The sequence below is a fragment of the Hibiscus syriacus genome, unplaced genomic scaffold (genome assembly GCF_006381635.1).
Source record: "Hibiscus syriacus cultivar Baekdansim isolate YM2019G1 unplaced genomic scaffold, ASM638163v2 tig00110462_pilon, whole genome shotgun sequence".
In the NCBI taxonomy this organism is placed as follows: Eukaryota; Viridiplantae; Streptophyta; class Magnoliopsida; order Malvales; family Malvaceae; genus Hibiscus; species Hibiscus syriacus.
In genome coordinates this window covers 626060-643157 of record NW_024062747.1, presented here as the reverse complement: position 1 = coordinate 643157, position 17098 = coordinate 626060, and the positions used below count along the sequence as shown (strand labels likewise).

Sequence of the window (17098 nt, the reverse complement as noted above, 5' to 3'; positions counted from 1 at the left end):
CGGACACATCACCACCTCCGTTAAAAATTAACGGTCGGTACTTGATAGAGACATTTAAATAGTTGGGTGGTTTGATTGATTAAATTGAAACTTCGATGGTCAAATTGATTTTTGACCATAGTTTAGTGGTCTCTCATGTAGTTTACCCTATTTTTTATCAGGTATGTCGGCCAAAGCACGTTCAGTCAACTATTCTTTTGAAAGACACAAACGGGCCTTTATTTTGTATGATACAGGCATACAGCCAGTTAGAAGCCTCTAATATTTAATTTAGAGAAAACGGAGGAGACGACCTACCTAATGCTGAAACAGATATACATAAAATACATTTTATTTAACACCGAAACAAGAATATAAATTCTACAATTGAACGCAAGATTTGAATTCTAAGAATGGTGCTGCGACTTGAAACCCACGCTTTCTCAGTAGCTTGTTTACGTCTCTCTCTCTTTTACTTTAGTATCTATATTGTATAATTTCCTGCTTCTGCAAGCTTGATTTCTACCAAATAATTTTTTAATGGATTGGGTCATCAATTTCGGCTCAAGTTGGTAAAAGAGGTCGAAAATAGTTGTTGAAGGAATTCCAGTTACAAAATTATAATTGATTTTTTTTAATTTCATTAAGATTTATATCTTAGAAAATAATGATATTTAAAATACTTGGAGATAAAATTAAAGATAAATTATAAATTTAGTAACTAAATTATCTAATCACTCCTATTTTATTTAATTTTAAAAAAATTCAATTTATAATCAAACTTTATATATTTATTTATTTATTTTATAATTCTACGATGATATATTATTTTATTATTTTTTTCATATATAACAGGTAAATTTTATTAATATTTTAATATCGCATAAGATTAGAATAAAAAATAAATTTAAAAAACTTAAACTATAACCTTAAAATTTAGACTCAAATCTTAATTCATCAAATTATATCCCAAACCGTAAACTCTAATTTACAACTCTCACCCTCCCCGACAGGCGGTAGCTCATCGACGATTTTTAATGCATGTGTTATTTTCCTTGAATAAATTTCATATAGGTTTTAACCTATTATTCTTCATTTTTTTATTTTGATCATAAACCTTAATATGAGATAAATTATTCAATATATCTATCATGTAGAAAAAGGAATGTCTTCCAAAGCACGCAATTTAAAATGAGCTTTTGTGTGTATGTATTTTTTTAAAGTGCCATTTTAATTTAAAATAAAATTGTTTGATGTGATTTGATTAAAGAGATAAATTTGCTACGTTAATATGGTGGGAAAATGAAATTGTTTATATGAAATAGTGCAGATTTTTTTTTTTTTGGATCATATGATATTTTCGGGAAGACACGACGTCTTCCCTCATCAGCTCTGGTGCTCATCTTTTTCTTCTTCCAAGCTTCATCAATGGTGCCTGCTAGTTCTCACGCCTTTTGCTCCTACAACAGTTCAAGTTCAGCCTCAACCAACTTAAGGACAACAACGATATCATTATTTTTATGTCGAAGGTTGAGAAGACATCGATTTTTTTATACATCTTCATAAAAACGTCACATAATCTATTCGTCTTTTTCGATTCACTATAAAGATCACCTTATTTAAAAAAGTCTGGTAATCCATATTTGAAGAATTTTTCTATCTTATTATTTTGGTGATTCTGCTGATTAAAAAAACACTTTTTAAGTATTACTTCTAAAATATTTCTTTATTATAATTTTTTTATTAGAATAAACTATTATATTTTATGTGCACGACTTTAAAATCTTAATTTATTTTTATAAAACGAATATTCATTTCCTTCTCTAGATTGGTTTAAACTTGGAAGAAACATCACGGAAAATTTCGAGTACCCTCGAATATTCCCGAAATTACCTATCACCCATTTAAGAAATTTGTACCTTCACTCTATCAATCAATTCTTTTGATTCTCAGGTTTGTTTCTTTAACCAAAATCTTAAATCTGTTACCTTTCTTTCTCAATTTATAATTTTTTAGATTATAATTTGTGATGGATGCGAATGCGGTTGTGTTTATAGATTTTTTTCTGGATTTAAAAAATTTGAATTATATTCTGATTTTAGATTAGGGATTTCATTTTTTTTTTGCCCAATAACTTGAGATTGGATAATTTGACGATGATTTCGAAATTTTTGATTTTTAGAGTTTTATCTGGTTTGTGGTTTTTGGAATCTCAAATTTTCTTCTTTTCAAAAATGGGGAACTGGGCTTTGAAGTGATTGATCGTAAGTGTTTTTTTTTTCATTTTATTCCGTAACTTGAATTTCTGGAATTTTAAATGCTTGCCTCTTCAATTCGTGCATTTTCCTGATGATATTTTGATTTATTGCTTTAGGTATATAAGCAATGGCGAGTGGTTTTGGGGAATCAACAAGCATTCCTCCCCCGCGTCAATCTTGCTCTAGTAGTATTAATGCTAATGATGCTGGTGATTTCGAATGCAATATCTGCTTCGAATTGGCTCATGATCCAATTGTTACACTTTGCGGTCATCTCTTCTGTTGGCCATGCCTATACAGATGGTTGCACCATCACTCGCATTGTCAAGAATGCCCGGTCTGCAAGGCCCTCATACAAGAGGAAAAGCTTGTTCCCCTTTATGGCACGGGCCAAAGCCAGACCGATCCGCGTTCAAAATCGTATCCGGACATGGAAATTCCTAACCGCCCAGCCGGGCAAAGACCAACAACTGCTCCACCACCACCCCCAGAAACCAACCAGTTTGCCAATTATGGGTTCGGACTAATGGGCGGTTTTGTTCCGATGGCAACTGCAAGGATCGGAAACTTCACGATGGGTTTTGGGGGCTTATTGCCGTCCTTGTTCAATATTCAGTTTCATGGATATCCAGATCCTGCTGTGTATGGATTCCATACATTTCATGGTGCTCATGCTCATGGGTTCCCCCCACCGACAACTCAAGGGCAGCAGGCAGATAATGTTTTGAAGAATCTTCTTTTGTTGATTGGTGTCTTTGTGGTTCTTGCTCTGCTTTATTGGTGAAAATAGTTTTTAAGCCCTCGGCCAGTGGTGGTTATTTAGTGTCTGTAAATATACCAGCAGCACTGGGGATTACGTTTTTGGCTTGAGAGAAAGTTGTCTATATGATACTGTCATTTTGTCTCATTTAGCATCAAGAACAACTCAAACCGGTGTCTATTTCTCTTTATCAAAAATAAAAATTAGTGATAGTTTTCATTTTCTTCCTCTTAGGCACTGGGTCTCGATGATTGCTTGTTCGGCTATACCATTGCGATTTGCTAGTTATGTAATCACAACTAGCAGGTGAAGAAGCGATCCGACATATCCTATTATGCTCTGGCATGGAAATCTTGTTCTTATCATCTTAAAGCGAATGTTCCAAGTGGAATGCATCCTGTCCAATAACTGAGGCGAAAACAGGTGACATTTCTGTGATTGTTGTTAATGCTGAGGAGAATAACAGCTTCATTTACCATCTTTTCATCGTCTTTTATGGCACTCTTATGTGAAACACCACTTGGTTAATAGAAACTTCCCATTCATATGATCAAAACCCTTGGGTTGTGTGTCGCAACCGTATTTCGGGTGGATCCGAAATTAGACTTCGACTTGAATAAAATGATTTGGAGTCGTCACCGATCATTTAAAAAAATATTTAAGCCGATCGGACACCATCTTACTTGATCTACGTTTTATTAAAAATGTGTCGGGTTCGAGAGTCGATTACAGTAAAGGAATGATTAACACCCTTGTACTGTCCTTTCAGTATCAATTAATTCGTCGGTTGTCTTTAATTGTGAAAATTAAAAATTTAAATTGAAATTTAAAAATCCGATTCAAATTACTTATCTTTGATTAGTTAAAAAATTCTCCTAAAAAGTCAAGAATATCGTTAGATTATAAATTAAAAAATATATATGAAAAAAGGAAAAAAATATAATAATAATAATAAAATAAATAAGATAGATAAATAAGGATAAATAAAATTGAGTAAAAAAATAATAAAAAAGGGAAAAATAATTATGAAGATTTGCCCCATGGATTTAGCCCACTTCTGTTAATGGTATGTTGTGTGCAGTTCAATTTCATTCCCAGAAACTACAATGGGCTGGCGATGAGATTTGCAAGCGAGGGAGTGCTTAGATCAGGGTTGTTAAAGCTTGGTGGTAGGATTAATGTTGTTTACGGGGTCGGATTATGGGGGAATAAAGCGCAGTTTAATATTTTCCTGTTATTTGGGTTAAGGAGGCTTATAGTCTTCGAACTAATAGTACTGGGGTGAGTGTCACTAGTCATTTTGAATGAACCGAGCTAGGCAAATCAACAAATAGATGGAGGACACTGGCGTCAAGAAACAAAATCCACAAGTAACACGGGCAGATCTAAACCACAATGAATACCAACTTACTAAAAAATCCAGAATCACACAAACAGTCCTGATCTTCGCAAAACGCCTTAAATCATTGATAAAACAAGATAAAGATACTCGATTTAAAAGACTTATGTAGCGTTTGATTGGATGGAATCTCTTGGAATTGGGGGAATTGGAATCTAATTCCATCACTTTCCCAAGTTTGGTTCAAGCTTTCTAAGAGAATTGAAATCCCTCATGGCTTCAACTTTCCATCAAATGAGGGAAAGTGAATTCCATCCAACTTGTTGGAAGGAATTGAAATTTGATTATACTACCCTCATCAATATTTTGGTAACTTATTCATATATTGAATAAAAATATTTTTTATTATTTCGGGTCGGGTTTCTAATTCTTATATTCGGGTCGGGTCAGGTGAAACTTTATTTTGGTCGGGTTGGGTCGGTTTTTTTAAGTGTGATATTCGGGTCGGGTCGGGTCGAGTTCGGGTTTAGGGTGAAAAATACCCGACCCGAAAATATATATAATTTTACCTTATATATTTAAGAATAATTACAATAATATCTCTCTCTATATATTTTTTCAATTAAGTCACTGTTTTTATTGAATAAAAATAATTTTTTATTATTTCGGGTCGGGTCGGATTTCTAATTCATATATTCGGGTCGGGTCGGGTCGGGTGAAACTTTATTTTGTTCGGGTAGGGTTGGGTTTTTTTTAAGTGTGATATTCGGGTCGGGTTCGGGTTTAGGGTGAAAAAAACCGGACCGACCCGAAAAAATATATAATTTTATCTTATATATTTAGGAAAAATTATAATAATATCCCTCTATATATAATTTTTTTCAATTAAGTCAATGTTTTTATTGAATAAAAATAATTTTTTTATTATTTTGTGTTGTGTCGGGTCGGGTTTCTAATTCATATATTGAATAAAAATAGTTTTTGATATATTTTTTTGTAACTAATTAACATACTCCGATTGGAATGTATCGAAATATTACTCTATCTTTTGGTAACTTATTAACATATTTTGATTGCGATGATTTTAACTTATGATGTTTATTAACATGATTTTTATAATTTATTGAAATGAATAATCAATTAATAAAATGAAAATTTAATATTTTTAAATTTTTTATAATATATTACTACATGTAAGTTATAAAACAAACTAAAATAAAATAAAAAAACAAGAATGACAATTCTGTCATTTTACATTACTGAAATCAAATTCATGTGACATGTCTGCAAAACTAAACAAAATAATTCCATTTCCATTTCCTGCCAACCAAACATAATATGGAATTGAATTCCAATTCCTGACAGATTCTAATTCTTCACAGATTCTAAATCCCTTGTAAATATTCCAACGAACCAAAAGCCACCTTAAGATATCAAGAGAGGATCGCTAGTTTGCTCTTTCTCCAATGAGTCACGGCAAGTCAAACATTATTGCAATAAAAAAAACATACCTTCATAGAAACAGACTTCTAAATCGATGCAAAGATGAAGAACAATGTGCAGACAAAGACGATAAATGAAGCAAAGGAGAAGAACCTTAATCGAAACACATTAGAAATCACGAAGAAGCAGTAACCACCAGAGCAAAAGCGAACAGGATCTGCAGGTCAACTTGGCAAAAGGTACCATCTCAAGATCTTAAATCTAGAGTAGGTGAAGCGAGAGATGATGGAACGAGCAGTGATCGGGGTATGTTGATCCTCGAGTTGCATTCTACTTGTTGTTTCCAGCTGCCCAGTGATGTAATAGATTCCATTCTGACCCTCCTTCATTCTGGTCGTATAGTCCTTCAGGCTCGTCACCTCATCACCACTCTTGGTGGAGTGGTAGCGGAACAATTCAGCAATCTTATTCCTGTTCTGAGAGTCCTCGTGGATACCAAGCTTGAGGTTCTTGGAGAAAGCCTCGTAAAACTTGTTGTAATCTTCCTTGTTCTCGGCTATTTCAAAGAAGAGCTCAATGCGCTTCTTCACCAAGTTCTTGCGGATAACCTTCAAGATCTTGTTCTGCTGCAACGTTTCTCTCGAGATGTTGAGAGGAAGGTCCTCCGAGTCGACGTACCCTTCACAAAGCTGAGGAACTCGGGAATCAAAAGTTCATTTGAATAAATAGGCAGGCCCCTATAAAGATTCCCACTTTCATTTTTTGAGGAGAGACGTTCGAGGTGGTGAGTGAGGTTTAGGCCTGTAAATGAATCGAACGCATATGAACGAAGGTATGTTCATGTTCGTTTATTTAATAAATAAACGAACATAAACGAACATAAACGAACACGAACATAAATGAACAAAATTTTTTTTGTTCATGTTCGTTTATTAAGGAATATAACTTGTTCATGTTCGTTCATTTAATAAATAAACAAACATAAACGAACACGAACATAAATGAACACGAACATAAACGAACATAAACGTTGGAGACCCTACCTTCCATTGTTCTTTCATGAAAAATAGTCGACAATGCAAATCAACCAAATCTACAGTGATAAATAGCGTAAGAGCTTATTAGTAGTGATGAAATGTTTGAAGATATCAAATATTTCGATCGATCTTTTAAAGATATTAAATGATTCACACGACTTTAATTTAACGCTATAACATTTATCTTAGTGTTCCATGATTACATATGAACAATCATTTTCCGCTATTACACTCTTTTTCAGAAATTACATAGAAACATTTGTTTTGTTTTTTGGCAAATTCTATATATTTTTCTTTTTACTGATGCTCATATACTTCCGATTTTTACCTTTATCTTCCCATCTATTTCTAGAAAGAAGTATTATGTTTTCTTGAGTTTTAGATGTGAAGATACCCACAATAACTTTACATATCAACTATTAAGTCAAATAAAACAGAGAAAGAGATGAAAACAGACCTGTAAAACTTCATATTGTACTATAATATAACTTGTTTTGAATCTTTCAGAGATCGTCTCCACTCTCCAGTGAACAATAAGGTTTGGGAAAAAAAGGGGGAAAATGAATATAAGTGCGAGGTACCTCACATGTTAACATATTGGATTTAATCTCCAAATAAAATTGGGTTAATTATGGAGTTGGTCATCAGAATATCATATTAATATTTTTTAAGATACTTACAAATTGGTCACCAAAATTGATTTAAGAAGATTGGGTTAAACATAAATGAATGAACATAAACGAACGTAATCGAACGAACATAAACGAACATAACCAAACGAACATAACCGAACGTTCACGAACGTAAATGAACGAACGAGACCTATGTTCATGTTTGTTCATTTAATTAAACGAACAAAAAATCTTGTTCATGTTCGTTCATTTAATAAATAAACGCACATAAACGAACTTCCCACCGCACGGTTCATAAACGGTTCGTTGAACGTTCAGTTCATTTACAGGCCTAGTGAGGTTGGTAATTAGTGGTTTAGTGGGTAAGTAAATTATGTTTTTTAGGGGTTTGTGGAATAGTGGGATTGAACATAAGGTATACAATAAATAAATAATAATAATAATAATAAATAAATAATAATTAATATAATAATAATAAATAAATAAATAAATAATAATATAATAAAATATTTTTGTAGATCCGAACAAAAACGGGTGTCTACATTGTGGTATTTACCTTTTCATCCTAGATGAATCTATATAGAAAACAGTGGGAAAATCAGGGGTTTAAGAAAACAATATCCCATTACTTCTTAATCATGTGTCAAGTATGGAAAAAAACCCAAAAAGAATTTGTATATATGTCTAGTTCAAATATCACCAATAAATAAAGCTGCTCAAATGCGGTCGTGGAATCGCACCTTAGATTTATATTTGTCAAGAATGTTGCACAAAATGGGCATTTTTTAAAGTGCTCCCATAGAAAATGTTACTACATTGTGGTACAATTGTTTATGGATGTATGAGTGTCATTCGTTCTGAATTCTTTAAGAAATAGTAATTAAAATATTCTAATATTATTTTGTAATATTTAAATATGCACAAATTAAATTAAATATCTAGAAACATATATTTATATTACTAATCTGTCATAACATTTAACTTTGATGTTATTTTTTTGGATAAATTATATTTACATCAACTAAGAGTTATTTTTTTCAATATCTAAGTTTTAATAATTCCGTTGGGATTGGTAATATAATTGTTTATCATAAAATGGTCATTATATCATTAGTTCATATTAAACAAATGATATAACATGCTAAAAAATAAAATTTAATTTGATCTCTAAACTATAATTAAAGTACAAATTTAGTTTATAAAATATAAATTATAAATTATTTCTTAAAAGAAAATTTTATTTTTTAAAATTAAAAAAGATATTTTGTAACTTATCATAAACGAAGACAGAGACTTAAGTGTCTCCTTTATGTCTTACCTCTGATGCAAAGAACGGACACGACAGGTCTATGCATTTAATGTTGGACACGATATCTGGATCATATTATGGGGGAATTAAAATAGAAACTATGCTGCTAAGTGGCGGATGCACTAAGTCCCATAGAAGTTAAATATATCTATTTATTTTGAAAAATAAGTTAAATTTAATTTAATATGTTAAGAAAAAAAGAAAAAATTATAATTTTTGCATATTTTTTTTAAAAAAAATTAAATTAAATTTTAGACTCTATTATTCAATTTTTAGATTCGCTACCGACTGTGATAGAGATTTTCTACACACCGATGACTCATCCTATAATTCACATGATATCTATTTAGCTAGTTTTAGACTGATATTATTATTTTTTGGTGCAAAAGAGTTTAGAGAGTAATTTTAATTTAATAAAATATGCTTTAAAGATTTGATTTGCCTCCATTACAACTTTATTATACCCTTATTACATGGCTTTAATTGGATTTGATTCCATTTTCTTATGCCGTAAAGGATGATTAGGGAGCAAATTTAGGAACTAGAAAAAATAAAATGTAAAGCTGCTTGAGTTTTGATGCCTCCGTTTTCGTAACATTAATAAAATAAATAAATATAACGATGAGATATATTATATTTTAAAAGTAAAATTTGAATTTTAAAAATAATTACAAAATGAATATATAATAAAAAAACACTTAACTCATAAAACTTTAAAATTCAGTTTTAGTTCAATCTATTTTTATTTTTTAACGTTGGAAGTTAAAACAAGATAAGAAAATAGGTGAATTGCTCTAAACATCACTGACTTTTAGGGTTTAAATTAATTTTTTTCCAAAATTTTAAATGGTTTGAATTATATCATTTAACTTTAGTTTTGGCTCTAATTATAACATTGAGTGATTAACTTATTAATAATGTGATGACATGAATATATATAGAGATAGAATCTTGTTACACATATATTGAATAATATAATGTAATTATAAAGTAGTATTTTAAAAAAATATTATTTATTAATTATTAACAATACACACCCGCAGACGTAACTGCTTGAGACTTAGGACCCTAAGAAAAACACTTCTTTTAATCATTGAAATCACTTGATAGGTACCTGACCATTTTTTCATTAATTTTAATTTTATTATTAAATTTATTATTAAATTTTAAAACATTTAATTTTAGATACTAAATTTTTTAATTGTATTTAACTATCCATTATTACAAGTCCGATACTAGCTAAAAAGTTCACAGTAACTTTAAAATATAATAGATTTAGTGTAGTTTATCTCAAATGGAATTGCTCGTACCTGTTTGATTAGATTATATTGTTAGTGAAACGTGGTTTCAAGACAAAGGGTAGTGGATATCATTGATATGTCGCCTTCCTCAATCTGAAAAAGGTTAAAAGCTACAATCTAACATTGGTTTTGTTTTTCTTCTAATATCTGGATCCTCCGTCCTTCCCCACCAAGGCAAAATGTCACAACTTTCATTAATCCCACCACGTGATCACCTGGCTCCTCCACCGACAGCAGCAGCACCTACTCCTCTTCCTCCTCATCTCCGTCAACAGTGCTGCCCCTGTCTCTGCCGCCACCACCAATTACAAAAGATTCAAATAAGCTCCACAGTTTTACAACTCTCCAAACTGCCCTTCCATTGGCACAGACGATATGTGTTCTGTTCATGTAGCCATGACCTTAGATGCTGCCTACTTACGTGGCTCAATGGCCGCCATTTTATCCATCCTGCAACACACTTCTTGCCCTCAAAACGTCATCTTCCACTTCATTGCTTCCGCCACCACCGCACGATCTCCCGCTCTTTTCCTTCCCACTTGTTCCAAATCTACCTATACGACTCAAAAGAAGTGTCGGGCCACATTTCCACTTCCATCCGCTCGGCGCTCGACTGCCCTCTTAACTACGCTCGCATCTACCTCCCCAACCTCCTCCCTATTTGCCTTCGCCGAGTAGTTTACTTAGACTCCGACCTCGTCCTCGTCGATGACATAACTAAACTCGCCGTGACACCGCTCGGAGACAACTCGGCTTTAGCGGCGCCCAAGTATTGTTGAAAAGTCAACAATGTAAGGCACCGAAAGTGCGCACTGAAAATTCTAACTCAATATTATTGAATTTTTTTAAAAGGTAAAAATATTTTTTAGTCATTATAATTTAGGGTATTTATAAATTAATCCTTAAACTTCAACTATAAATACCATAACTCTTTTAGGTTCAAAATTATCCCAAAACATTATAGCTTTCTTCCAATATTAGAGAGAATTTAGAAAGTTTCTTGAGAATTGTTTTCTCCTTTTTATCAAGAGAGAATTATCATTGTTTTCTCCTTGGTAGATTAAGAGAAGTTGTAATTCTTATTTTCTCATAGTGAAATTCTTCTAGCGTTGTCTGTGATTTTTACCCTATATTATTTAGGGTTTTCCACGTAAATTTTATGTCTATTTTATCTTCATATTTTATTTTCTCAAATTATCAGTTACGATTTTACTTTATTCGATAGCCGTATACCGCAACAAGTATTGCAATGCCAACTTCACGTCCTACTTCACCCCAACTTTCTGGTCGAACCCTACACTATCCTTAACATTCTCGGGTCGCAAGGCTTGTTATTTCAACACCAGGGTGATGGTGATAGACTTGCAAAGATGGAGTGCGGAGGATTACACCAGGAAGATCGTAGAATGGATGGAGGTTCAAAAGAGGATGAGGATATACGAGTTGGGATCTTTGCCGCCGTTCTTGCTGGTGTTTGCAGGGAACATGGCGTCGGTTGATCATAGATGGAACCAACATGGGATCGGAGGAGACAATTATAGAGGATTATGTAGAGGTTTACATGCTGATCCGGCTAGTTTGTTGCATTGGAGTGGGAAAGGTAAGCCGTGGGTGAGGCTCGATGCTAATAGGCCTTGTCCCTTGGATGCTTTATGGGCTCTTATGATCTTCTGCAAACAACCTCTGCTTTGGAGTCTTAGATATTTTTATGCATGCTATTCCGATAAATCTATTTACTCTTTTTAGGTTCAATAGTGCCACTATATCTTTCACTCTTGCAGGTAGTGTAGATTATACAGCAGAACATCTTAATGCATACATATACATATATATGTATTATATGTATAATACAAGGTGGAAATATAATTTAAATTATTCACGTTCCATGTTAGAGATGCTTGTTATATAACTTAACGTCCAATTTCCAAACCCATTGTTTTCTTTTTCTAATTTTATTTGTGTAAGAAAGATATGATAAAACTAAACCATAATAAATATCAAAACCTAATCGGATTTAATCATATCAAATAATCAAGAATAAAAACAATCATAAAAAAATAAAAAATTAAATGTGAAAGCATACTTGAATTAGTCAATAAGTTGAAATCATTGAATACTTATTTGGTGTTGATCTTACAAGAAGATATGTTTTCTCTTACTGTAAAGGCTTTCTAACGAGAATAAAAGTGATACAAGTTAACATATTTCTTGGGACCAATGCCTCTTTATATATATTGAATATTAGGTCAATCTTTTAAATATTTATAATTTTATCCCTCATCAATATGATATATACACTTTAATTCAATGACACTTTAATACTATGACACATGTAACATAATTAATCATTTAATTTATAATTAATCATTTATATATTTAATTTTGTTTTATACTTTAAGATAACATTGTATATTACACATATGTGCCCACAATTATATATTTTAATCCGTTATTTTTGTTTTATCATAATTTTTTTTAAATTTCTTCTTCCTTTTCTTTTATCATTTTTTTATTTTCTTTTTGTTTATTTGAGTTTTAATTTTATATTATTCAATAAGTGTTTTCATTTTTTAATAAAAATCGTGGATTTTTTTAATATGCTTCTATAACATCTTTGTCACGACTCATGTGTCATCTTTTAATGGTTGAATTTGATGTTAACTCTCAGGTTGTCGTTTGTTTGATTATTTTATTGATCTATTTTTAATTTAGATCATCAAGTTAATTATCATGTATTTACAACTATTTGTAATCACTCGAGGTAGATCACTTTTGACTTGTGATTGTAACACTCATAGCCCATAAACATATAAAAATACGAGTCATAGATGTTACATCAAACTGACTAATATTCACTATTCACAATTGCTAATTTTTTTAAACATTCATTTTTCAACTTTGAAACTATTTATATCTACTTGAATTTCTTTATCATTTAAAAACATAATATTATATATTCTATGCATACCAAATACTGATAAACTAAACTAGTAAAAATAATCAGTCCTAATTTGCTATTATAAACAATTTAATCGAAAATTGATAAAGCAAACTAATAACATAATTATACATGTCACTACTAGTCAAAAGAAACATTGATGATGTCTTACTGATACTGATATTATAGATGATCTTCACAAGATGCTCGGGAGGCTCCTTATAGTACGTCTGTATCTCTATTAGACCCTACGCATGAAAACCATCATGTGCTAAGTACAACTTAGTAAGACAATAATACTAAATGTGAGAATAAATAAATAAAATATCGAAATAAATAAAAACATTTAAAAACAATGAAGACAAAACTTTCAGAACATTCAAACTAGATATCTCATGCTGAATCTTTTATCAGAAACTTGAAAAGAATCATCTTATGATTTTTTTATGAAATCATAATATGTCATATCAGGCAGAATAATCAGTCAACATCCCTTTTCAGTCAAACACTTTTCAGAACTTTTATTTTTCATTTTTACAGCCCAAAGTATATCTAAGAGAATATAAGGTAAGTGAGTCAGACGAGTGTGCGCAATAAGTTTCTCAGTGTTATTATCATAATTGGAACATATAAACACACACAATGCTATCACATTGGAAATCACAATATGCACACAAAGTGCAATCACAACGAAATATACATACTAGTGTACACATCAGTACACCACAGTATACCAAAATCAGTATATAATCACTCCACCTCATGGCATGTCAATTGTACCTTTGACTCTCAATACAACATACAATGGGATTTCATTTCAATTCATAAACATTTGATAAAAAATCATATCAAAATCAGAATTATATTCAGATCATATTCGTAAAATATAACATGGGCAATTTATACCCAAAATCATTCATAAAACTTTTAAAATATTACGGATATAATTCCATAATCAAAACGTAATTCATATCTTTGAAATAAATAAGGTCAGTGTTGAATCATGTTTTATAATATTTTGATATAACAAATTAAGGCAAAATGTTTTTGGACTTGATTGAATTTGTTCAAAGTTTTCAAAAATAATTCAAAGTCCATTAAACAAGAATTTGAGCACAAAACATTTTTCTGGACAAGTAGTATCGATATTGTTCTTACAGTATCGATACTATATTAACAGTACTGATATTGTTCATGTGGTACTGATACCAAAGGTAAGAGAAGTATCGATACTCTATAGGTAGTATCGATACTATCAGTTGTTTTCCAACGGCTCAAACTCCAGAATACATAGGTATCGATACCCAAAGGGGTACCGATAATACTTTACATAGTAATATCATTACCATGATCACAATATCGATACTGTCAATCCCAACGGCTAGTAATAACTAGTTTTATTTAAAAATAACAAAGGAAGTACCGATACTCATTAAAGGAGTACCGATACTCCCTGTCATGTGTAGTTTATTTTTGTAGAGAAAACATCCCCAAACGGGTCCAAATCATCCCCAACGGCCACAAACACAATCTAACTTATAGTACAAGTTCAAGACACTTGAAGAAGGTTACCAACACTTATCCAAGTATTGATCATCAAGAGAAAAGTTATTTCACTCTTATTTTCTTTTCTATTGTAAATAGTGTGCTTTTGTGAGCTTTAAATTTGTAAACACCATTATTTTTTAGAGGTTTTTCTTGTTTATATTTTTCCTTTGTAAAAGATTTTTAGTTTTGGTTCTATCTTAGCCATTGAAAAGATGAGGGAGTTGTAAAGGTTATCTCTTAATCTTGTAAAAAGAAAAAACAAAATAGTGAATTTGTTAGAAAATCCGAAGTGAGGAGCTTAGGTAGTGGATGTAGACTTTGGTTGAGAAAGTTGAACTACTATAAATCCTTTTGCAACAATTTTTTATCCCTTTAAATCTCTTTACTCCCTAAAATTCTCAAAAAGCCAATTCAACCCCTTCTTGCCAATATTTTCGGTTGTCAATCGAGCTTCTTCAAATCCCAACAGTGAGGTTGACTTATCGTAAGTCGTCCTCGATCAAAATAATTAAATAAATAAATTACACTTACCTTTGCCTCACTACCGAACCTTTATATGCAAATTCTTTATTCGTGTACTTTTTCGTTTCCTTTCGGGTCGTTCAGATCGCTAGGTTTATCTTAGTATGACAATATAATATAAAATATTCAACTATATGTTAGTATCGTACCAACATAATTTAAACTTAAAATATAAAGTCTATAAAAATAAAAATCAATACTAAATCGATACAAACTTAAGTCATGCTTCCATCCAAAATTCAAACTTCTCAAAATACTCTTTAGCTTCCATAAATATTTATTTTCAACTTAAATCCCTCGACTTTTGACAATTACACATTTAAACCAAAATTTTGAATTCTTTAAAAAATTCACATCAATTTTTCCATTAAATTCATAATAACCCTTCACTATTATGATCATATCACATTTTCACATAAAATTTCCATCACTTCAATAAAATCTTCAAATCTGCACTTAAACATTCAAAAGCTTGCAAATTCACCCTAAACTTTCTTAGACTTTTCAATTTCAACCACCTAATTTGGTTGTCATAACCATTTTCCGTAAAACAAGTAAATATTATTTTAAAAAACGATTATGACTTTTAATTTGGAAAAAAATGGTGATTTGGAATTAATTTGAATTAAATCGAAAGGGAGTCGCCATCAGCCTTTGGGTTAGGTAGGTCGAATACCTAAAAACGTATTTTAAAAACAATTTAAAGAAAAAATCATTTTTAAGATAAAAACTGGTCTGTGTTTACCAAAGATTTATTTAAACAGGTTCGGGAGTCTATTACGTGTAGGGAAGGACTAACATCCCACAACGCCCAAAAATTGGTACTGTGTCGCTTACATATCGTCGTGATGGTGGAAACTATAAATCGCATCGATAATTAAAATATGATCCATTTATTGAAATTTAATTAATTTACTTCGAATAAATTAATTACAGAAAATTCTTTAACTCGAAAAGAAATATCGAAATTAGTAATCCTCCATCGGAAAAACTAACTCGACTATTTCTTGTCAATAAAAGAATATTCTCTCATTGATAAATATGCGAATCAAATATAAATAAAATTAACGTTTGCATTCGAATAAAAGGAAATAAATAGTAAATTAAAAAAAACACACATTGCATCATTAAAATAAATTAATTAGTAAAAGAAAATGGATTTATTTTAAGTTCGTATTTGTTCGAATGTTGTATTGGATTATACCACTTCAATCAAGTGATACTTTCCACGCACGTTCTACAAATCGTTGTTCTTGAAAATGATTGAACAAATAAAAATATAGACAACTATATATTTTTACAAGTTAAATAAATCATATTAAATAACGTGGAACAATCATTGGTAATATGTGTACATATATATACGAATATACAAAGGTAAAATAAGTTTAATAAATTTATGTATATAGACATATATGATACGCCATGCGTATGTAATGAAATAAAATAAAAATAAATAAATTTGTACATGCACAAATACATTTGGAACATAATATGTACATGAATAATATAACATGGGTTAAAATGTAAACATGCAAACATGGCAGACCATGACGCAAAATACATAAAATAACTAAACTTTATGAACAAGTGACTAAACTGTGTAAATTGAAATAGCAGTATCAGAATCATAAAATAGAGAAACTAAATTAATCGATGGCTAGAATGAAACAGAACAAAACCAATGGTCAATTACAGAATAAACATGAACTTAAAAGATTCAAACCGTAATTATACCAAATACCAAACAGTAACTAAAATATAAGAAATATAAATATCATGGCCAAATTCTAACATTCACAAGAAATGAATAACAAACAACCAATGACTAAATTGAAATAATCATAAATACTATGACCAAAGTTCAACATTAATAATAATAATAAAACAAACAAGCACCATACCAAAATACAAATATTGAAACATTAAGGCTCGAAATAAAATGAAATAAATTTCATTTAATGACTAAATAATACGGTTACAAAGCATCAGGGACCAAAAGTGCCATTTACCCTTTATGCTAAAACACGCA

At 30.9% G+C, this 17098-nt stretch overlaps 3 protein-coding genes and 1 pseudogene across 3 annotated transcripts; 3 read left to right on the top strand and 1 right to left on the bottom strand.

The window, feature by feature from the left end:
* The first annotated feature begins 1825 nt into the window (after positions 1-1825).
* LOC120126924 (E3 ubiquitin-protein ligase RNF185-like) lies at positions 1826-3227 on the top strand. The gene is made up of 2 exons (XM_039144959.1): positions 1826-1932; positions 2354-3227. Exon 2 carries the CDS (start codon positions 2365-2367, stop codon positions 3019-3021), a length of 657 nt encoding a protein of 218 aa, XP_039000890.1. The 5' UTR covers positions 1826-1932; positions 2354-2364; the 3' UTR covers positions 3022-3227.
* Positions 3228-5711: 2484 nt separating this feature from the next.
* LOC120126799 lies at positions 5712-8803 on the bottom strand (annotated as a pseudogene).
* A 1323-nt stretch (positions 8804-10126) lies between these two features.
* LOC120126981 (probable galacturonosyltransferase-like 2) lies at positions 10127-10865 on the top strand. Its single transcript, XM_039145003.1, has one exon. It carries the CDS (start codon positions 10238-10240, stop codon positions 10835-10837), a length of 600 nt encoding a protein of 199 aa, XP_039000934.1. The 5' UTR covers positions 10127-10237; the 3' UTR covers positions 10838-10865.
* A 437-nt stretch (positions 10866-11302) lies between these two features.
* Positions 11303-11804, top strand: LOC120126798 (probable galacturonosyltransferase-like 2). Its single transcript, XM_039144888.1, has one exon. The coding sequence runs from the start codon at positions 11409-11411 to the stop codon at positions 11802-11804; it is 396 nt and encodes a 131-aa protein (XP_039000819.1). The 5' UTR covers positions 11303-11408.
* The last annotated feature ends 5294 nt before the right edge of the window (positions 11805-17098 follow it).